At 42.7% G+C, this 24,089-nt stretch overlaps 2 protein-coding genes and 2 non-coding genes across 4 annotated transcripts; 1 reads left to right on the top strand and 3 right to left on the bottom strand.

Annotated features, from left to right (window-relative positions):
• Positions 1-1,514: 1,514 nt before the first annotated feature.
• On the top strand, positions 1,515-1,569 carry LOC121585126. Its single transcript, XR_006003799.1, has one exon. It is a non-coding gene; the product is annotated as a U7 small nuclear RNA (small nuclear RNA).
• A 2,110-nt stretch (positions 1,570-3,679) lies between these two features.
• On the bottom strand, positions 3,680-7,312 carry LOC121572959 (proliferating cell nuclear antigen). Its single transcript, XM_041884999.2, has 6 exons — positions 6,893-7,312; positions 5,870-5,967; positions 5,615-5,682; positions 5,262-5,456; positions 4,720-4,843; positions 3,680-4,204 (listed from the first exon to the last, which is right to left on the bottom strand). The coding sequence occupies exons 1-6, from the start codon at positions 7,111-7,113 to the stop codon at positions 4,128-4,130; spliced, it is 783 nt and encodes a 260-aa protein (XP_041740933.1). The 5' UTR covers positions 7,114-7,312; the 3' UTR covers positions 3,680-4,127.
• Positions 6,045-6,115, bottom strand: LOC121585200. Its single transcript, XR_006003817.1, has one exon. It is a non-coding gene; the product is annotated as a small nucleolar RNA SNORD2 (small nucleolar RNA).
• Positions 7,313-7,791: 479 nt separating the features above from the next.
• Positions 7,792-15,329, bottom strand: zgc:152830 (uncharacterized protein LOC767682 homolog). The gene is made up of 16 exons (XM_041884989.2): positions 15,240-15,329; positions 13,485-13,526; positions 13,293-13,383; positions 13,009-13,157; positions 11,830-11,938; positions 11,437-11,564; positions 11,156-11,255; positions 10,948-11,023; positions 10,425-10,510; positions 10,144-10,248; positions 9,945-10,020; positions 9,647-9,765; positions 9,235-9,318; positions 9,093-9,150; positions 8,702-8,883; positions 7,792-8,597 (listed from the first exon to the last, which is right to left on the bottom strand). The coding sequence occupies exons 1-16, from the start codon at positions 15,248-15,250 to the stop codon at positions 8,463-8,465; spliced, it is 1,551 nt and encodes a 516-aa protein (XP_041740923.1). The 5' UTR covers positions 15,251-15,329; the 3' UTR covers positions 7,792-8,462.
• Positions 15,330-24,089: the final 8,760 nt, after the last annotated feature.

The raw sequence follows: 24,089 nt of genomic DNA on the forward strand, positions 1-24,089 counted from the left end.
CCCTCTACACCAGGGGAGAATGACTGCCCCCTCTCATTGAAGACACAAAGTTCAAGGCTGACTGCGGTACTGCAGGAATAGTTTGACGTTATAGTGAAGGGGAAAATGGCAATCTTTGTGGTCAATCTTCATGTAAATAAATAAAGAATTCGAAGACAATCATGGTACCAATAATTACTTCTATAACACCAGATGTATGTCCTTGAAGAGATTATTTTAAAATCACACACAGAATAAATTATAAGGATAATTTAGTAGCTAATATCAGCCTGCAGTACCCCGGTCATCCTTCAACTTGAGATACTCAATAGAGGAGGCAGCACTGAGCTACCCTGCAAGGTCACTTGATCGAGTAGCTCAAACTGTGCATGTGAAGTCTACATAAATCTCTCTCACGAGACGCCATCTTAACCAACTTCCTGGGCTTCAAATGAGCTATTGAGTCTTCACATTGGAATGAATGGTGTCATGTGATCGATGGCTTTGTCCATTCATAAATATAGTATTTGCTCTATACCTACCTAGGTATACCTAGACTCCTAGAGTAAGACCAGTGACCTGTACTCCTCTCTCTCTCTCCATTAGTGATCCCCTGACTTTTACTATCTCCGTGTATCTTCATCTCACTCTGTCGTGTCTCTCTCTCTCTCTGTGTGACCCACACTCCTTGAGAAGAGGAGTCTAACGCAGCTCTCACAGTGTTAACTCATTTCCCTCCGCCTCAGAGAAAATTTTTATTATAATAATACTAGTTTACTATAGAATTATGCTGTACACTGTAGTATACTGTAGAATACTAGACTCCACACTGTAGTATCCCTCGATCATGTGTAGTACTACAGTATACTACAGACCGCAAAAACACTACAGATATTACTATAGTATATACTGCAGTATTTAATTTGCATATACTCTGGCCATTCCCCTCCCCAATATCTCAATTTGTGCCACCTATAATCATTTCTGTATATACCTCGCTTTGTGTATAGGTGCATTGCCATGCTTAATGATGGAAACACAAAAACATCAACAACAACCTCAACCATACATCCCACCGCTCAAAAATCCCAAACCACCACCCCCTACCAGTATCCTGAAGAACAAGTTTCCATCCCCTACTTTCTTTTTTTAATAAAGTTAATCACCCCCTCCCCCAAGCCTAAACCGGGTTTGTATCCTATTCCCAACCCTACCCCTTAAACCTAAACCCCCCCTCCTCTATTTTATTGTCCTCTTTACCTTACTTCTTTACATTTTTATTCATTAAAGTTTGTTTTATTCAAATGAGGTTGAGGAAGACAAAAGGTGAACTCCACCACCCCTCGCCCTTGTAAATTGCCGTACCTGACCTTCAACCAGATAGCTACACTAAGAAGAGGGATAGAAGAGGGCATGAAGCCCTGAGATGTCCCTACAAGTCCCAAGGTTTGTTGTCTCTCTCTACAGGTTATAGAAAATAGCAGAAGCTCTTAACTATCCGTACAGACTCCAGTCCTACCTACCTACAGGCTATGGAATATTTGCTATTTTAGTATTTGTTCAGTAGGTTTCCTCAAGGAGAAAGCCCACACTTCTATGCCAAAAATAATAAAACAAAACCACTAGAGTAAATACTACAGCCTGCGAAAACACTACAGTAAATACTAGTCATGTCCACAACACTACATTGAATAATACAGCAAAAACACTACAGTGAATACTATAGTACTTATACCATAGTGTACTATAGTATTTTTTCATGTGAGGGGAGCGATAGAGACCAGAGTGACATGTACGCCTCGGTATTCTCAGTATTGGATAATCTCCTTTTGCATCTGAGGGGGCATCTCACCCTGTCCCCTTCTCACCCTGTCTCTGGCCCAAATCCCAGACCTCTAAAAAGCAATTTACAGACCAGACAGAAAGAGCATTAGAGCAAGAGAGAGAGAGAGAAACAAATGGACTAGAGAGATGTGTGGTAGAGTAATGAGCAGAAAAGGCTGAATAGGCAGAAAGAGCATTCCAGGCCAGAGTGAAAAGCTAATTGTATACTGTGGTCCTCTGTAGCACAACTGGTAGAGCACGGCGCTTGTAACGCCAAGGTAGTGGGTTCAATCCCCGGGACCACCCATACACAAAAAAATATATATATATGCACGCATGACTGTAAGTCGCTTTGGATAAAAGCGTCTGCTAAATGGCATATTATTATACTGAACGTGTAGAGCAGAGAAAGCATACTTTATAGGCTATGGGTATGGGGTGAATCTTTATGAGTTGTCTGGCTCAACAGATATTAAGGGGTGATATGTTACTGAGGACTGTGCAGCAATAACGGTTGTTAATGTACTTATTTTAATTAGTAGAATGCTTGTGCAGAAATAACAATTGAATAAACCTTATTGGAGGAAGCGAGAGAAGCAAGGGAGGAAAGAGACAAATGCAGGGGCTACCCGGAAAAGACAGACCTGTCACCAGAGAAAGACTGATAAAGAAATGTGTCCAGTTAAACTGTCATAGCTGCCTCAATATTTAATGAACCACTCACATCAAGATAAAGATGAATTACTTTATGGAATTAAAGTCTTCAGGAGAAGAAGTCTACCTAGCTTTCCTCCCAGAGGAAGGCGAAGGATGGAAGCATTGCCTGGAGTGAGCAACCTGAAACAGTCATTATCATTTTACCTTCAATGGAAATGGGTCACTGAACCCGTGATGATTTAATTTGAAATGAAGGTTTTATGAGGGCCATTTTCTGGAACAGAAACACTATTCTCCCCTGGTTGCTGTGGATATTAACTCAATGCAGCTCAACCCTGTCAACAGATGGGTTTTGTGAGAGCCTGTGGTAGCTGGGAAAGGGATAATGTAGAAATGCAATCTACAGTGAGATTATAATCCAGCCCTTCCCCTTGTTGCTTTTGGGCTGTTTGATCCCAGTGATTTGCTAAGGTTGAGTGTACATTGGAGGAAGGGGAGGGGCGTAACTGAAGCCAGATGTAGCGATGGGATTAGGGTTTTAGACAACCCAGACTGACAGAGCTGTGTTGGCCAGCCCCGTAGAGAGAATTGCTAGAGGACATAGCCTATTTACTTGTAGCCTGAGTGTCAGTATGGTTTGCAATGACAGTTGTCAAGGGCACAAACCGATCTGGGACCAGGCTATTTACAGCAGTCAAAATCAAAGATTAACAGTCAAACACAGAAGCCTTATGTCAATGACAGCACAAAATAGTGTACTGTTGCTGCATGTGCACAAATGAGAAAGGTACATCATTTTGAGGAATTGTGCTTTAAAACTTTAGGTAGTAACCACAGATCTGTGATCAGTTTACATTACCCCAAACCTAACCGTCACCATTAGGAGATTTAAGAAATACATTACCTTATATGGTTAGTGGGAACTACCATTAAAACATGCACCATTAGCAGTCTAAATATATTGGTAAATTAATCTGGATAAAGTGTCCCTTAAATACAACGGTCTGTTAGGAGGCATTTATTTTTCAAGGGACACAGATGAACCCCAAACCTGGAATAAAAATAAATGTTCAAACGAGTCTCCACTGCAAGTAATCATTTGTCCATCTGTGTCCAGGAAACCAGCATCAAATGAAACAGCATTGAGAAAGTTCAGATGATTTTATAACCATGGGCACCACCTTGTGGTAGCAGATCGTGTACATATTATAAATCAGAATCAAATTATTTATTTATTGGAGTTCACAAATACAAAAAAGTTGGAGTGGTGAACATGACCACATAACATATATACAGACATATCTACAAGTTGGAATGAGCATTTGTTTTCCAAACAGAGAAGAGGGATGGAGTGGACATGTGATCTTCCTCAGACAGCTGGCTAGATCAGATTATTAACTCTGAAAAGTACTCCTGAGCTAGAACAAGAACCCTAGTCCCAGAAAAAGCCTTTAGTAGATCCCCACTATTGTCTAGCCAGTATCAAATTTAAGTCAGACTGCATCAGTCAAACGGCTGATATCAATGAATGTATCCAGATAAAACTAAAACCAAGTGATTCCATGATGCAGACGAAGTCAAGTCAGCCATTCGGACATTACTTCACCACCCTCCAACAACATCTCCCTCCTCTCTGTTCTTCCATTGGAAGTTTGAACCAGGGAGGTTTAGGAAGCCTCCTCGTCAATCTTGGGTGCCAGGTAGTACTTGACGTGGCCCATGTCAGCTATCTTGTACTCCACCACTGTCAAAGAAAAGATTAGTCAGACATCAGAAAACAGCACCTAATAGGATGTGTGTATGGGGTAGAGGTTAGGGTTAGAGGGCCGGAGGTAGAGGTTAGGGTTAGAGGGCAGGTGCAGGGGGTAGAGGTTAGGGGTAGAGGTTAGGGTTAGAGGGCAGGTGCAGGGGGTAGAGGTTAGGGTTAGAGGGCAGGTGCAGGGGGTAGAGGTTAGGGTTAGAGGGCAGGAGCAGGGGGTAGAGGTTAGGGTTAGAGGGCAGGAGGTAGAGGTTAGGGTTAGAGGGCAGGAGGTAGAGGTTAGGGTTAGAGGGCAGGAGGTAGAGGTTAGGGTTAGAGGGCAGGAGGTAGAGGTTAGGGTTAGAGGGCAGGAGGTAGAGGTTAGGGTTAGAGGGCAGGAGGTAGAGGTTAGGGTTAGAGGGCAGGAGGTAGAGGTTAGGGTTAGAGGGCAGGAGGTAGAGGTTAGGGTTAGAGGGCAGGAGGTAGAGGTTAGGGTTAGAGGGCAGGAGGAGGTTACCTACCCAGGGGGATGTCTGCAGACATGCTGAGGATGACTGTCTTGGAGAGGGGTGTGGCCTTGGTGAAGAAGTTAAGGTAGTTGAGAGCGAAGATCAGCTGGACTGGCTCGTTCATCTCAATACTCACCTAAGAGGAAGAAAGGAGGGGGAGAGAAGATATTTAATTCAATATCGAAGCCTCCAGTGAGCACAAACAAAACCAATACATCTTTGTCATCCAAGAGGCCCTGTGTAGCTCAGTTGGTAGAGCATGGCGTTTGCAATGCCAGGGTTGTGGGTTCGATTCCCACGGGGGGCCAGTATTAAAATGTATGCACTCACTAACTGTAGGTTGCTCTGGATAAGAGCATCTGCTAAATGACTAAAAGCACAATATTCACTGAGCTGGTGAACATGTCAACCAGAATGGCCATTGTCCATCTGATGTGCAGTTTCTCCCACCTCATCCCCCCACATTTCACCCTTGGGATGAAGTTATATAGTGCACTATATAGGGACTAGGGTATCATTTGGGACACACAGCATGTCTCCTCCCACATACTTACCGCTTCCTCCTCTTTGTCCACGTTGCTGGTCTGGGACAGTTTGACGTTGCCAGTGCCCAGCTCCCCCGTGGCCGAGAACTTAACGCCGTCCTTGGCGCAGGAGATCATGACGGCGTCACCAATCTGAGACAGGTCACGGCAGATACGGGCAAACTCCCCCGATGGCATCTTTACCACACAACTATACTCCTGCTCCTGGAGAGTGAGTTGAGAGGGGTGAGAACATGGCTACCAGGGTGGTGTGGTCTGGTGACAAGTGACAAATGCTACTGCCACAAGTATGATTCAAATGGCACCTTCTAAAAACATGTGTTTATAACCATTACTTAATGGAATGTTGGGAGAACACTTACTGGGATTCCCAACTGTTCTACGTCGAGATCCATCAGCTTCATCTCATAGTCTGACACCTTCTCCTGGTCTGAGAGAGAACATATATAATTAGACATCAAGCATACATGATTGCAGTGGTTTATCATGGTTCCTGAGAATTCAAGTCTTACTACTACAGGTATAAATCTCAACAGATAGATGGATCTATCTATCTGCAAAATGAAATATCCCTACCGTAAGAGTAGAGATATTGCTTGATGGATAAAGGTACTCACTGAGTGTCTCGAAGACTAGGGAGAGTGTGTCTGCGTTGTCCTCTGCTCTGAGCGTGATGATGTCCTCATTCCCAGCACACTTCAGGATCTTTGACATACTAGGAGGGAGAAGGTGATAGACCAGTCAGTACCTGACATACTGTTACGGGAATGGTTTAAAAACAATTAATCCCTTGAGTGATCAGTATACAAAGTAGTCACCATAATCAGGTCTGTCCCAAAAGATGATATGCCATCATTTCACTCAACAAAAACATTCTTAAAATTGCCAAAGCACTGTAAAAGGTGAAAATTGATTTAATGTTGTTTTACGCCAATATTTTAATGTAATTGAACTCTGCTATTTTCATAGCCTGTGTATGTCATTCAAATGCAACATTGGCTAGGTCATGACACTGCACAGAGCACCATTGTCTAAAAGCTATGCTACAAGTTAGATGTTAAGTTATACAGAAGCATTTATGAAAATGTACAAGTGATTTCATATAGTTGGTAAACGTGATCGTTTGTTCTATTTAGCAAATAGCCAACTTCAGAACACTAAGTGACTGACGTCTGCTGAACTTGGCGGGTTCGCAACATTCCCGCCAACCATCATCCAAACAAGGCAGTGATTTGGCGCGCAAGTGACGTCACATGTCATTTTCAAAAGGCGGTTTTTTGACATGCAAGTTGCACTCAACCGGTCGATATTTCAGTTTTCCATGGGGGAAAAAAATACTGTACAAACTTGTAACTTTTGAAAATGACACATTTGAGGCGTTGCAAGAGATGTATGAACGTCTAAAATGTCCTCACCACAGTAAAAAGTAGAACGACAGGACACATTGCTTGTAACTCAAGCCATGCCAACAAAAGAACATGGTTAACTTAGCTTACTAGCGACACAATATAAACATCTTAAACTAGTTACATTCCTGCTAAACTAACGACGTTATTGTTCTCTGGCTAAGTAACTAACCTTAACAATCATGCTGTCATATTGCCTAGTTAAATAAAATAAATATTCATTCAGTTCCTCACCTGCTAAGATTGACTCCCATGGCGAGGTTGCGGTCACAACGGTAGGAGTCGAACCCGTCGCTGCGGAGGGTGAGCTGAACTAGGGAGACGTGGGACGAGTCCATACTCTGGAGAGAGATACCCGACGAGCTAACGTCCCAACAGGCCTCTGTGATCAGGTCCTTCAGAGCCTCCAAAACCTTCTTCAGGATGGATCCCTGTACCAAGCGAGCCTCAAACATGGTGGAGTGTTTGTTTGGATCTAGTAGAAATAAAAAAATATTCCCTGAGACCTTTTCCGTCAACTTCGGTGCTGCAGCCTAAAGTTGCTAGGTTGGTTGGTTACAAAATAGCTCCCTTTCTCTCTTCACAAAGAGCGACACAACTTGTCTTGCTGGAGAGAAAACGGTCTGTGGATCACTAGCGCGCGCTAACGTGTAGTTTTAAGCGTTGGCGTCATTCGTCATTTCCGCGTTTAATCATGCGCTCCTCCCACTGAAGAAATTGAGGTTGATCTAGTTTTAGGCACTTGTCCATACTTGTCATACGCATGCGTTGATCCAAAATGATAGTGTTACGACCGCCTTCACAAACGAAGTGATCAAAATAAGGAAGTCGATGGCGCCACATTTTCTCCAGCTTCATTTACAAAACAGTAAAAGGACTTAGATATTTCGTACTTAGCTATGTATAAATATAAAAATATATTCTCTTTGGTTTGACTTTATTTCGGACTCAAATTTTTATTATGTTAACCCATTTGTTTTAGTGATATGCAACGGTCTATGCACTGCTGCATTAGAATAACATTTGGAATCAAGTACAGAAGCTTTTAGGTTTGTCTGAGCTTTCTCAGCTTGCTTTTTTTCCCTTAGTAACAAAACATAATTTATTTAAACATGAAAGACAAACAGTCCATGCATCATGACAAATGTAATATATTTGAATGAAGATAAATGATAGCTTGCATATTCAGCATACAATTGGATAAAAATGAGGGGACTTCTCGATTTCCCCCAATATACTTCAATATTATTGCTGGCCTACCTCTAACCTATACCTGCCATTCCACAATTCCTGGATCTACAGTTGTTAACATTGGTTATTGAAATAAGTAAACAAATAATCATTGAAAATCTATTATTTTACTGAAGCACACAACCATTTGACTTGCCACTCACCTCAAGTTTCACACATATATAAAATGGATGGATGAACAACACGGAGCGTTTGTCATTTCTCCCCTGAGAGTGTATTCAATACAATGACTCATGTTAGACATGGGAGTAAAACATTTGGGACACTTGAGTTTGTATGGATATACAGTAGCAGGATCTTAGAAATAGAATCTATAGAACAACAATCTGAGCTCTTGGAGAGGTATTGGAATGTTCTAAATGAACTGTCGATATCACACCATTGATGGATATCTGTGTTCTTGAATTCTTTGTGTAATATATGAAACTTGACTGGCATTACCATATTAGGACGGTTCTATGTGATATAACTCATAAGACAGAATAGGGTACATTCTACACATTCTATTTCTATCATGAGGTTGCTAAGCACTGGGCAGGGTGTAGTTGGGTTGCTAGGCGCTGGGCAGGATGTAGTTGGTAGCCATGGCAAGGACTGGAGCTCCGGTGGGCACACCGGGGAAGGGGCCGCTGGAGCCAGCGATGTCGATGTGGGAGTATGGCAGAGGACTGCCCGAGTCCACACCGTACTGATGGAGGGAAACAAGACAACCATAGAGATTAGGTTAGAATCAGGGCTGTGAACAGAGCTGGAGTATTGTGTGTCTGTGTGATGTGGGATGTGTGCATGTACCTTGTCCAGCCCAGAGGCCATGATGAGGAAGGCAGCGGGGGTCTGATGTCCGCGGGGAGTAGCAGAGGATGGCAGGTTGTTGCTCTGCAGAATCTCCTCGTACTCAGACTTCCCCTTATGGAAGTCATAGTCCTCACGCCTGATACTGGACACCTCAAACAGATCACCCAGCACCTCCCCCGCTACACAGAGGGACAGAAGGAGGGAGAAAGAAAGAGAGGACTAACAGGTTATCCCATGTTCAACCCAGAAAACCCACGTTCAGACCTGTAAACCAGGGTTTGCTGATTTGACTGAATAGTATCCTGTGTGTCTGTGTGCATGTATGTACACCTCATTTCCATAACTTTGTCAGTTACCTATATATGTATGCATGTGCAGAGCGTCTCACCTTCCTGCCACTGCCGGGCATTGCCAGAGCGTTGGGCAGCTCCGTTGTCCATGATGATCTAAAGGGGACAAAAGTTTAATCAAACATTGTCACCATGGCCAGTGTCTTGTATAGTACTGTGTGTATATGGTCCAGTACTCACAGAGTAGTTGGGTCCCATGGCTCTGATGGCGTGTCCTGTCAGAGTGGCGATGGTAAACAGCTGAGGAGACACCTCATGTACCGCCTGGAAAGAGAGGTGGTGGTAATGGAGGGCATTTTTACACGAGATGAGGCCCCACCAAGAGATTTCAACCTTTAAACCTAATTTTACGTTATCATCAATGGATATCCCCTAGAATGTCACATGGAAACATTTCCGGTGACACCGGTTTGGGGATTTGAAAGCAGATACACGCACACAGCAAGGTCGTGCCCCTTGACCTGGAAGGCGTATAAAGTCACTGACTGACAGTCTGTTTTTGACAGGAGGAGGAAGTGAGATTAAGGTGATAGAATGGGTTGGACAGGAGAAACAGAGGGAGAGAAGGGGGAATAGAGTTGTGTATTCTCACCTTCTCCTTCATTTCACAGAGCAGGTCGACCATCACCATGCGTCCCTCAGCATCCGTGTTCCCCACACGAACCCTGCGACCCGCACGGGACACCACCAACTCATCAGCTACGTAGCAGTCTGACAGAACAGAGAGAGAACCACAACACTTAAACCCTCATTCAGTCAGAGACAGAGACAACACAAAGAGAGAGAGAGATGCCAACTGTACACCCATTAGGTGAAACTATAGAAATAGAATCTTATATAAAAATATATTTCTATAGGTGAAACACCTACCCCTATGACATCACACTGACCTGAGCCCACGCTGTTCCTCACCATCGCCATGGCACCCACCACCTTCAGATGCTTGGGCTTGAGTTTGGCCAGGACCTGACAGGACAGGAGACAGCTACATGTTAGCAGGAGTAGCAGACTATTTGAGGGACTATGAAACCTCTCTAACTACAGTCCACTAGTGAGAACTGAAAAGTGTAAAAGTGCTAGTTGTTTAACCTGGAAGAACCCAGCCACGGCAGCAGCACCACACTTGTCTCTGTGCATGCCAGCCATGATGCCACCAGCCTTGATGTCAGCTCCACCAGTGTCATAGGTGATGCCCTGAGAGAAAGAGACACACACACACACAAACGCATGTTACATACAAAAACATGTTCATGACATGATGAGAACACCCCACCCCTTTTATCGCCATCATCAATTCATCATCATCTTCCCCTCTTCCACACATTTACATTACATTTCCACACCCACTCCTTCCACTCTCTCCCTCTCACCTTGCCGACCAGCATCAGTGTGTGTTGGACTGGTCCTTCTCCACAGTACTGCAGCTTGATCACTCTGGCCTGGTGACGAGGCACGGCTATAAGAGACAAATACACATGGATGAAAAACACAGACACAGCAGACCTGGGTTCAAATACATGTGTATTTGAGTATCTGGTATTTAAAATACTTTTTTCTGTGTATTTGAGTATTTTCAAATAAACAGCCCAAAACAAGTACTTTTATTTGTGTATTTGTAAAAAAAAAAAAAAAAATAGTATATCAAAATGTATTTGAGAGCATTTTCAAATACTCCTTTCAAATACTATTTTTAAATATATGGGAGTGTATGAGTCAATGTATTTCAGTATTTTCTAATACTTTCCAAATGCATTTCCATATACATTCAAATATTCAACTACTTGTCTTTTCAAATAAAAGATCTGAATACTTACTTCGAATGTATGTAAAAGTAATTGAGATATTTGAAATAGTATTTGAACCCAGGTCTGACACACATACACGCACACTTACCATTGGCACAGCGGTTGACAGCAGCGAGGCAAGGGTACTCCTTCTCCAGCACCTTCAGATCACTCACCACATCTACCTGAGAAAGACAGGGCGGTTCAGTTTAATCACATTAACATATTAGTGAGATAAATAATGTTGTTGTTGCTGTCTTTTTGGGATATAGAAATCACCTTTTCCTTTTTGGATGTATGAGAAAAGCATCTCTCACCTGCACTGGGCTGTCCTTAAAGAGGGCCTGGACGTAGTCAGCTACAAAAGGAGCAGCCATCCTCTCAGGATCGGACCCTCCTATGTCACGGCAAGCCAGCCTGGAGAGAGAGGGAGAGAGAGAAATGGAGGGGGCGAGGGAGGAAGAGAGAAAGATCGTTTTAAAAAGCAAACATAAAAATATAGATTTTTCAGAACTAATACATTTAAAAACATCTCCCCAAAAGAGGGATCTCTCAGTTACAGATGAAAATATGTGTGTATGTGGTGTGTGTGACTCACCGTCCACTCTCAAGAGCAGAGGCCAGATCCACCAACTCCTTCCCCTTGGCCTCCTGGTCCACCCACAGCCCCAGAACACACACCTTATACTGGCTAGGCTTCACAGATGCCTCCCTCACTTCCAGAGGCTGGGAGAGAGGGATAGGGAAAAAGAGAGAGATGGAGAAATAGAGAGAATAAATGCCAGCACCATATTTGGTGCAAGAGACAATTGATTCTCTGGAGCTCCATACATGTGCAAAGTTTATTTGAATATGAGGGTCTAGGGGTTTGTATGGGCACAGGAATGCCTGACGAAGTCCTTCGGGTCGAAACATTGCACAATAAAAAAACGATGGGAGCATTAATCAGTGTGCTGGTATCTACTTTTTTATTTCATCTGAGTGTTCTCACCATGTAGAGGGCGTGCAGGGCCCCTAGGGCAGCCACCAGGGTGCTCCTGTCATAGCTGCTATGGCGAGGACAGACCAGAAGGGGGCGCTGCATGCCTGCTTTCATGGCCCTGAAGAAACGCCCATAGAGTACAGTCGTGGTCAAAAGTTTAGAGAATGACACAAATACTAAATTTTCACAAACTCTGCTGCCTCAGTTTTGATGATGGCAATTTGCATATACTCCAGAATGTCATGAAGAGTGATCAGATGAATTGCAATTAATTGCAAAGTCCCCCTTTGCCATGAAAATGAACTTAATCCCCAAAAAACATTTCCACTACATTTCAGCCCTGCCACAAAAGGACCAGCTGCCATCATGTCAGTGATTCTCTCGTTAACACAGGTGAGAGTGTTGACAAGGACAAGGCTGGAGATCACTCTGTCATGCTGATTGAGTTAGAATAACAGACTGGATCCTTTAAAAGGAGGGTGGTGCTTGAAATCATTGTTCTTCCTCTGTTAACCATGGTTACCTGCAAGGAAACACGTCCAATCATCATTGCTTTGCACAAAAAGGGCTTCACAGGCAAGGATATTGCTGCTAGTAAGATTGCACCTAAATCAACCATTTATCGGATCATCAAGAACTTCAAGGAGAGAGGTTCAATTGTTGTGAAGGCGGCGTCAGGGCGCCAAAGAAAGTCCAGCAAGCGCCAGGACCGTCTCCTAAAGTTGATTCAGCTGCGGGATCGGGGCACCACCAGTGCAGAGCTTTCTCAGGAATGGCAGCAGGCAGGTGTGAGTGCATCTGCACGCACAGTGAGGCGAAGACTTTTGGAGGATGGCCTGGTGTCAAGAAGGGCAGCAAAGAAGCCACTTCTCTCCAGGAAAAACATCAGGGACAGACTGATATTCTGCAAAAGGTACAGGGATTGAACTGCTGAGGACTGGGGTAAAGTCATTTTCTCTGATGAATCCCCTTTCCAATTGTTTGGGGCATCCGGAAAAAACCTTGTCCGGAGAAGACAAGGTGAGCGTTACCATCAGAATATATCTCTCATAACACTGAAGGAGCGAACTTGTGAAGACCAATACTGTATATGGTAATGAAAGGTAGAGCTACACAACAGACATATATATACACATAGTAACCTCTTGATACCATTCGTGTGTGTGTGTGAGTGGTGTTGACTCTGACCTCTTGATGCCATTAACGGCTGCGTCACTGAAGCGTCTGATGTCATCGTAGTCCCGGTTAACGGGCCCAGTGGACGCAAACACCAAGCGGTTACCAGGTAACCCCGGAACCTTCAACACCACCACCTCATCTCCCAGACCACAGTCCACCTAGAGAAGAAAGGGAGAGAGGGATGAAGGAGAGATATGAGAGGGGAGAGGAGAAGAAAGGAGAGGGGAGAAGAGAAAGTAGGGCTATAGTCATCTATCTATCTATCTGTTGTTGAGGTTGTGTGTTTGACTCACAGAGCTGTAGTCCAGCAGAGGTGCTTTCAGACATTCCAGCTCCTTGGGCAGCGTGTCATAACTCTGGGTCACCAAGACTATTCCATCATAACTGGAGAGAAAACACACAGTTAGATCTCTTTCACGCGCATTCGCGCGCGCGCACACACACACACACACACACACACACACACACACACAGACAATACTCACTTCTGGCTCTTACAGTCAGTGGTCCACTCGATGGGCTGGACACTATAGACAGTGGTGGAAAAAGTACCCAATTGTCATACTTGAGTAAAAGTAAAGATACCTTCATAGAAAATGACTCAAGTAAAAGTGAAAGTCATCAAGTAAAATACTACTTGAGTAAAAGTCTACAATTATTTTGTTTTAAATATACTTAAGTATCAAAAAGTAAATGTAATTGCTAAAATATACTTAAGTATCAAAAGTAGAAGTATAAATATTTCACATTCCTTATATTAAGCAAACCAGATGGCACAATTTTCTTCTTTTATAATTTTACGGATAGCCAGGGGACACTCCAACACTCAGACATAATTTACAAACGAAGCATTTGTGTTTAGTGAGTCCGCCAGATCAGATGCAGTAGGGATGACCAGGGATGTTCTCCTGTTTAAGTGTGTGAATTGGGAAAATGTACTGTCCTGCTAAGCATTCGAAATGTAACTAGTACTTTTGGGTGTCAGGGAAAATGTATGGAGTAAAAAGTACATTATTTTCATTAGGAATGTAGTGGAGTAAAAGTAAAAGTTGTCAAAAATATCAATAGTAAAGTAAAGTACAGACCCCCCCCAAAAAAAATAAATAAATAACTTAAGTAGTACTTTAAAGTGTTTTTACTTAAGTACTTTACACTTCTGACTATAGAGAGAAACACACATTAATTACAGCTCAATATTATTGGTCTTGAAGGTCCAACTCACTACTAACCTGGTCCCAGATTTGTATGTGGCCTTGTCAACCCCATTGCTATCATTGTCAAGCCAAACACTGTTAGGAGTTGGAAATCATGATAGCACAAACTGGCACTCTGGTTACCAACTCAGGGTAATAAAGTGAGCTGTTTTGACTGCAGAGAAAGGTGAGATAATATATTGCTTTGCTTTCATGTCTGGTATTCTCTGCTGCAGGGTTAGTGATATCAGTGAGATTGTGTCAAAGTCTGTCTTTCAGAGAAACCTTTGGCCTCTAGATAATCTGCAAGACTGGTATACACTTGGATTGTTAAGACTGCCTGGTTATCTCTAAAGGCATACATAGTCATGGGGACATCTCAATACTCTAAAGCAGCCCTTTTGCTTTTACCTGCCCAGTTTATCCACATCAGCGCAGAAGGAAAGGAGATGAGGATAGGACTTACCTTTAGACCTTTGAGATCCACTTTGTGGATATGCAGAATTGCAGACCATATGAGTCCGACTCAGTACTTATCTAGCCATAGAACAAACCATGCTTTCAGATTGAAATGGAGTGAGTGTTCTAAAGGCCAGTGTTCCCTTCCTCTCACCCTCCCTTTCCTGTCATGCATTTGCTACGAGAATAAAATGTCATGACATGTCATGTGAGGAGACTGTTTTTGGAGAAATAACAAAAAAGGCACACGATCTAGGAACAGAAAGTGCAAATGGCAGATTAGATTTTTGCCCATAGGCCAACACAAACTGGGCTGTAATAAAAAGCTAACTCGCAGCTACTTGGATGCAAAAATGCAACTATCTGGCCAATCAGTCTGTCTGTAAAGACAATAGACAGTCCTTGCGGACAGATCAAGGCGATTTAAATCTGCATGCAATCCTGTTGAACAAAGCCACGGCTCAAGAAGTTAGTTCGCTCATTCATACGCGATAACAATAGATCCTGCACACATGTATTTCACGAAGTACATTTTCTGACCGAATCTTTGCACGGAAAACAGCTAAATATATGAATCGGTAGGCTTACCTGGTACACATTGTTGGCCTTCCGACGTCTTGAGGGAAAGAGACAGCAAGCCGTCAGTTGACAGAACGAAGCCTCCCTCCAGTCGATCACCTGATTTATCAATGGCCTTTAAACGTAATCATGGGAATTGTAGTTTATACATAGCCATTACTTATCGTCTTCGGCGCGGAAATGTATGCAGATTATCCATAGAAATTGTTCAGATATAGCATCAATTGTAAGTGTTATTTATGATGCACATGCTAGAGAGCATTGAGCTTTGATCTCACATGCTGTGAGCACTGAGTGACAGTATCCAGTAAACTAAACTACAAACACTGACCCAGGAAGTGCACTTCTGTGCATGTCTGTTCAGTAGACAAACTAGCAAGGTGAGTGACTGATTTTCGGTCCAAAGTGCAATACAGAGACGATTTACAAGACTTTTGAGCTGAGTTATGATATGATATCAGTAAAATCAGCTACTTTTCATTGACTAGATTGTATTCGCAGATTTTGGTTTATGTTGCTGGCTAGATGTGGTTATTTAGCATTTGCACAGAAACAAGACAGTCAGTGATCATCACTGACTCTCATAGGAAGGTTTTAACAGAATACTGTGTGACTTTATTATCTTGATTGTAAAAAGATACTGTTACTGTATTTGATCGAAAGTAGTAGTAGAGCTTGCTCTCTGGCTGATACGGTTAGTACTAACTAGAAAAGGACATTTAGCTGCTGAAGTAAATTTGTGTGCTTGCTTGTCTTAAAGTAGGCCTATTTATTGTGTGAAATAGTAGTAGTATTGGTTGTTGTAGTTATGGCAGTAGTAATAGTAATGGTAGTAACAGGGTTGTCATAGGCTAGTTATAGAGCTGTTTTGGGGTGGTTTGCAGGTTTGGAGTTATTATAGTGGGTTATAGTAAACTCAGCAAAAAAAGAAACGTCCTCTCACTGTCAACTGCGTTTATTTTCAGCAAACTTAACATGTGTAAATATTTTTATGAACATAACAAGATTCAACAACTGAGACATAAACTGAACAAGTTCCACAGACATGTGACTAACAGAAATTGAATAATGTGTCCCTGAACAAAGGGGGGGGGGGGGTCAAAATTAACAGTCAGTATCTGGTGTGGCCACCAGCTACATTAAGTACTGCAGTGCATCTCCTCCTCATGGACTGCACCAGATTTGCCAATTATTGCTGTGAGATGTTACCCCATGCTTCCACCAAGGCACCTGCAAGTTCCCTGACATTTCTGGGGGGAATGGCCCTATCCCTCACCCTCCGATCCAACAGGTCCCAGACGTGCTCAATGGGATTGAGATCCGGGCTCTTCGCTGGCCATGGCAGAACACTGACATTCCTGTCTTGCAGGAAATCACGCACAGAACGAGCAGTATGGCTGGTGGCATTGTCAGGATGAGCCTGCAGGAAGGGTACCACATGAGGGAGGAGGATGTCTTCCCTGTAACGCACAGCGTTGAGATTGCCTGCAATGACAACAAGCTCAGTTCAATGATGCTGTGACACACCGCCCCAGACCATGACGTACCCTCCACCTCCAAATCGATCCCGCTCCAGAGTACAGGCCTCGGTGTAACGCTCATTCCTTCAACGATAAACACGAATCCGACCATCACCCCTGGTGAGACAAAACCGCGACTTGTCAGTGAAGAGCACTTTTTGCCAGTCCTGTCTGGTCCAGCGACGGTGGGTTTGTGCCCATAGACGACGTTGTTGCCGGTGATGTCTGGAGAGGACCTGCCTTACAACAGGCCTACAAGCCCTCAGTCCAGCCTCTCTCAGCCTATTGCGGACAGTCTGAGCACTGATGGAGGGATTGTGCGTTCCTGGTGTAACTCGGGCAGTTGTTGTTGCCTTCCTGTACCTGCCCGCAGGTGTGATGTTCTGATGTACCGATCCTGTGCAGGTGTTGTTACACGTGGTCTGCTACTTCGAGGACGATCAGCTGTCCGTCCTGTCTCCCTGTATCGCTGTCTTAGGCGTCTCACAGTAGGACATTGCAATTTATTGCCATGGCCACATCTGCAGTACTCATGCCTCCTTGCAGCATGCCTAAGGCACGTTCACGCAGATGAGCAGGGACCCTGGGCATCTTTCTTTTGATGTTTTTCAGTGTCAGTAGAAAGGCCTCTTTGGTGTTTTTCAGAGTCAGTAGAAAGGCCTCTTTAGTGTCCTACGTTTTCATAACTGTGACCTTAATTGCCTACCGTCTGTAAGCTGTTAGTGTCTGAAAACATGAATACATTTGCACAATGAGCAGTTCTCTCAAATACATTGTTACAGTTGTTGGTTATAGCTAGCAAGCTAGCGAATTTTAGCCATATTAGCCTTGACATGAAATCAGTCAAAACACCTCAAAACTAGCCACTTACGATTCCCCACATGGTAGTTTCTTGTCATTCTTGCTAGCAATCTGGCCATCCAGAATCACAACAACACGCTGACTTCTGCCCCATGGAAGAGTGCACATCATTTTCGTGATGTTGTCAGCTAAGCCATCTATAGTAGGCTAGAGTGAGTACTTTAGCATCTTGCCATGCGATGTGTATTTAAGCTCTATAAATGTTTTAGTTTGAACATTATGAAAGTTCTGTGGCAGTGATTTCAGTTTAGAATGTTAAAGCCTGCATTCTGCCATTGAAATGAATGCGAATACAACAAACTTTATAAAGTATTCAAGTCAGTTTGCACATGTCGACGTTAGTTTGGTGTTTGTGGCATGAACGGTTCAAGAACAGTGGTGAATCCAAATATTTCCAATTGAAGCCTATGGAGCTTTTATGCAACTTTAAAATTGTTATAGTTAGAAAAGTACAAATAGTATTAACAATCTTTTGACAAGCAATCTAAGTTGAGTCAGTCTATACATGTCAACATTGGTTTGGTGTGTGTAACTTTTTAATGGTTCAAGAGCAATGGCGAATCAAAATACTTCCCAATCAATCAAACCTAATATAGAGTTGCACCCTCTGCCCCCCTCCCCCCTCAGAACAGCCTAAATTCGTTGGGGCATGGACTCTACAAGGTGTTGAAAGCGTTCCACAGGGATGCTGGCCCATGTTGACGCCAATGCTTCCCAGAGTTGTGTCAAGTTGGCTGGATGTCCTTTGGGTGGTGGACCATTCTTGATACACATGGGGAAACTGTTGAGCATGAAAAACCCAGCAGCGTTGCAGTTCTTTACACAAATCTGTGCGCCTGGCACCTAAAAAGGCTCTTCCATTTTCTGTCTTGCCCATTCACCCTCTGAATGGCACACAATCAATGTCTCAATTGTCTCAAGGCCTAACATTCCTTCTTTAACCTGTCTCCTCCCCTTCTTCTACACTGATTGAAGTGGATTTAACAAGTGACATCAATAAGGGATCATAGCTTTCACCTGGATTCACCTGGTCTGTCTATATCATGGAAAGAGCAGGTGTTCTTCATGTTTTGTATTCTTAGTGTACATATGAAGTGGGTAAAACAGTATCTAAACATTATTAAAGTGACCAGTGTTCAATGACTATGTACATATGGCAGCAGTCTCTATATTTAAATTTTTACAGGGACAGTGCACATTAATCAACGTTTCAGTAAAAGTGCCGGTTTTAGCCAGCCGGGTAATTTCTAATCGCAGTCCCTGGGCAGGTTATTAAAAACAATTACAATAACAATACAGACAAACAGTGAGCACATGCAGAGCAACATAGGACAAGCAACACATAGCACACAGACAGAGCAACATAGGACAAGCAACACGTAGCACGCAGACAGAGCAACATAGGACAAGCAACACGTAGCATGCAGACAGAGCAACATAGGACAAGCAACACGTAGCACGCAGACAGAGCAACATAGGACAAGCAACACGTAGCACGCAGACAGAGCAACATAGGACAAGCAACACGTAGCACGCAGACAGAGCAACATAGGACAAGCAACATGTAGCGAGTTCAAAAAGTTGTATACAAGCAACCTATACCAGACAGTTCTGAACGTTTGAAAGTTTGAATGGCGTTTCTGGCTTAATGTTAGAACCGCCGCCGCCGTCTTCTGAACGTCATCCCCGACTTTTCCTAAATAAGTAAATTTAACACACTGAAGTTGTTAGAATTTCGATATCACAAACAGAGTTTCCCCCTGCCATTCATTCACCCTGTATTTGGCAGCCCATCTGAAAATGGCCCATCACTTGTTAAATCCACTTCAATCAGTGAAGGGGAGGAGACAGGTTAAAGAAGATTTTTAACAACGCTCTGAATTTACGAATGCCCAGAGTGCACTCTGGCACTCCAGATTGAATTTACGAACACACCCTAAGTGATAATGTCAGAAAAGCCGGTGTTTGGAGGATATATTGGCACGGGTGTTGTTAGGGCAGAGACGAAATCAATATATCCTCCAAACACCGGCTTCAAGGTCATTATCACTTTTATACAACGGGTTACCAACATATTCAAATAATGATTGACATATTTTCAATAAAAACGTTATTTTGATGAATTTATTCATACTATTTCATCCTTCCACAATCTATAGTCCCGACACAAATCTAGGGTTGCTACCCAAGCCTGGCTGGTCGTTCGTTCTATCGGTTTGGTTGCCAGAGACGCGACCCAGTCGTTCAGTCTTTTTGTTCTGTATCTATGGACCAGTCATACTGGCTGGCAACGTTCTTATCCCTTGCTTGCTAGCTAGCCAACTACGGCTAATTTACAGTCACATCAAACAGTTCAGCCAGAATAACAACCAGAATAACAGCCAGAATAACAACAGTAGCTACATTTGCACTTGTTTAAGCTGTTTTCTAGTGACATTTATTTGGATACATCCATAACAGTGAGCTAATGAGGTGTGATTTCGTCTGGCATAGAAAATGTGCTCTCTCCTCAGGACACTGTTGTTCAGAGAAGCAAGCCAACAACACAGTTAACGCTAACACAGTCACTTCAAACTGAAGCTGGAAAGACTGCAAACTAGTTTGCATCTCGTTTCGTTTGACCTTTTTTTCAACTTACATTTCTTTGTATATATCCATAAAGATTATGCCAGCTGATTCATGATTTCGACTGGCTGAGAAGCGCTGCCTGCCTGTCTGTCTGTTCCTGACAAGTTCATTACTATGGGACAGTTGGAGATCGAATTTGAATAGTGAAACAATGTTGCAAATGTCGGAGAGACAGACCGCAAGGTTTATACAAATCCCCACTGTTGAAAACGAAATGTTTGTCTAAAAGAAATGTGAGATAATGTCTAGATGCTTTTCATAGTGGAGATCAAGTTTATAAATTGCCTGGCTGGGCTGATGAGACAGAAGATTGTGCAGTCAGATGTAACAGAGTAAATAGGCATTTTAAGGTCATAGATTTAGCCGGTGGTTTGGTTTTATTTTATTAGGATCTCTTTTAGTCTTCATTTCGACTAATCTTCCAAGAGTCCTGGTGGTAACTTGTGGAATAGACACCAGCTGGAATACGGTTTTAACCAATCAGCATTCAGGATTAGAATCAGCCATTGTATAATAGACCAACAAGAGAGTTCCAAACCTCTCTGCCAATAACAGCAAATGTTCAGGTTTTTCCCTCCCCACTCAGGCCACTCCCAGACAGTCCATGCAAAATTATTGCTTAAGAACTTGCCTTTGGCTAAGAAGCAATTTATGTATATTTGTGACTATTTTAATTGAAAACAATCACAGTAAGGTGCTTCATTGTTACACAGAAATGATTTGATATTGAGATAAAAACAGCTGCATTGGACCTTTAAGACCTGCCTAAACTACACTGAACAAAAATATAAACGCAATATGCAACAATTTCTAAGATTTTACTGAGTTACAGTTCATATAAGGAAATCAGTCAATTGAAATAAATTAATTAGGCCCTAATCTATGGATTTCACGACTGTGAATACAGATATGCATGTTGGTCACAGATACCAAAAAATATATATACTTTACATGGGCGTGGATAAAAAAATCAGTCAGTATCTGGTGTTACCACCATTTGTCTCATGCAGCAGACACATCTCCTTCGCATAGAGTTGATCAGGCTGTTGATTGTGGCCTGTGGAATGTTGTCCCAATCGTCTTCAATGGCTGTACGAAGTTGATGAATATTGGCGGGAACTGGAACATGCTGTCGTACACGTCGATCCAGAGCTTCCCAAACATGCTCAATGGGTGGCATGTCTGGTGCGTATGCAGGCCATGGAAGAACTGGGACATTTTCAGCTTCCAGAAAATGTGTACAGACCCTTGCGACATGGGGCCGTGCATTATCATCCTGAAACATGAGGTGATGGCGGCGGATGAATGGCACGACAATGGGCCTCAGGATCTCGTCACGTTATCTCTGGTCATTCAAATTGCCATCGATAAAATGCAATTGTGTTCACTGTCCGTAGCTTATGCCTGCCCATACCATAACCCCACCACCACCAACTTTGACATCAGCAAACCGCTCGCCCACACGACGCCATACATGCTGTCTGCCATCTGCCCGGTACAGTTGAAACCATCTGTGAATAGCACACTTCTCCAGTGTGCCAGTGGCCATCCAAGGTGAGAATTTGCCGAATTAAGTCGGTTACGATGCCCAACTGCGGTCAGGACAATACCCTGGTGAGGACGGCGATCACGCAGATGAGCTTCCCTGAGACTGTTTCTGACAGTTTGTGCAGAAATTCTTTGGTTGTGCAAACCCACAGTTTCATCAGCTGTGCGGGTGGCTGGCATCAAACGATCCCACAGGTGAAGAAGCCGGATGTGGAGGTCCTGGGCTGGCGTGCTTATACGTGGTCTGCGGTTGTGAAGCCGGTTGGATGTACTGCCAAATTCTCTAAAACGACGTTGCACATTCAATTATCTGGCAACAGCTCTGATGGACATTCCTGCAGTCAGCATGCCAATGGCACAGTCCCTTAAAACTTGAGATATCTGTGGCATTGTGTTGTGTGACAAAATGTCACATTTTAGAGTGGCCTTTTATAGACCCTTTTCCAGTCCCCCACACACTGACGTCACGCCATCAGCGCCCATTCAACATAGCCTAGATTTACGTTTTTATTACTTCTAAACAAAATAACTTATTGGGTTTCTCATACGCTTACAATTATGTTTTGATTCTTGCTAATTTTATTAGTTGGTTGTGATCTTTGCAAAATAACTATTTTGGATGTAGCAGTTGTTAGCTAGAATGCTAACGCTCATTGATATAGGCTGTAGCAAAAAAAGCAATTTTACTGGTTCAAGTTGAATTGTTTTTTTAAGCAGTTGATTTGTGATGATGGCACAAACATTATATTAAGCAGAACATTCATACGAGCCTTAAAATCCAAGTATAATCCAAAAGTAGTGAAATGCAGTCATAAACAACATTTAAATAAAAAATTTTGCTGGCGTTCTATAAGAACTCCCCCTTGTTCTGTCACCAACTTGTGCGCATCGCCCTCGTGCAGTAATGTTTGCAAACACAGAAAGGGGTCTAATGTCCCCAGCACAAGGTGCACCTGTATAATGACCATGCTGTTTAATCAGTTTCTTGATATGCCACACCTGTCCGGTGGGTGGATTATCTTGGCAAAGGAGAAATGCTCACTAACAGGGATGTAAACATATTTGTGCACAACATTTTAAAGCTTTTTGTGCTTATGGACAATTTCTGTAAACATGGGACCAACACTTTACATGTTGTGTTTTTATATTTTTGTTCAGTGTAAATAAATAATAATGGATTTATTTATTTAATATATATATTTTCATATTCTAATGTTATCTAAGACCTTCATAAACACAACCAAATGATAATTTTTGGGTCGTTCCACGAAAAGAGTGCCTTTTGGTTGCTTTTACAGTTTTGGCGCTACAGGTGGCAGAATATTTCCCATTCAAACCTATGTCCATTGAAATGCACTGGGATTAAAACATGTTTTTTTCATCAACAGTACCCCAGTGCCAGTCTGCACATTTAAGTTGTTTTGGTGTTGGGAGTTTTTACGGTTTTGGTGCTATAGTAGGTGAAGGAGGAAAGCAAATAATAAGAATACGTTTCAGCACGCACATTAATAAGAAGTACTGTAGACTATGTCGGATTCCTAAAGTTGTTCTTGCTTTTGTCAAGCACACCTAATAATTAGTATATCAAATCAAAATATGGTATCTTCTTATTCTTGTAAATATCAAAGTTAGTTTCTGCATATAAAGAAGAATTGCATAAGAACAGCCATTTTCACATAAAGCAAGTCTCCCCTGGTGTTGGAGGTTGACGGACTGTACATAAGCTGTGTTTTCAGTCTGTATTTATAAGAGAGCGTTTTGATCAAGCGGTAGAGTATGTAATAATCACACCCAGTCCGCGTTTGATTACTGGTGGATGGGTGTTTGGTGTTGGACAGGTAAAGTAGGGCGGCGAGATGAGACAATGGGTGAAAATGAGTGAATGATTGAGGGTAACATCCCAAATGTTGGCATGATAATGACACTGGCAGTTGAAAAGGTCGTTGAAAATAAAGACAAAACATGGACATCATGTCAAACCTGAACATCCAGGAGAAGCATATTTCACAAAGTTGAGAAGATTAAAGAAGTAATCTGAGAACCACTTAACTTGGCCCACCCATCTTAAATACTGTACATTTAAAAGGAAGAGCTGAACATGAGCTAATAATAGCTAAAGATGATCAGCAACTCCAGGAAACTCTTTTTAGTCTTTGACAACATAATTGGTAATTGACAATTCATGCACTCATTTTGGATGAGGAAGTTGTTGTTCAAGGATTCACAAAATCACTGAAATAGCTGCACTTTCCATTTCTGTGAAATCAATCTACTCCAATGCATTTGGAGTTTACACCTCAAG

The sequence above is a fragment of the Coregonus clupeaformis genome, chromosome 18 (assembly GCF_020615455.1).
Source record: "Coregonus clupeaformis isolate EN_2021a chromosome 18, ASM2061545v1, whole genome shotgun sequence".
Classification (NCBI taxonomy): domain Eukaryota; kingdom Metazoa; phylum Chordata; class Actinopteri; order Salmoniformes; family Salmonidae; genus Coregonus; species Coregonus clupeaformis.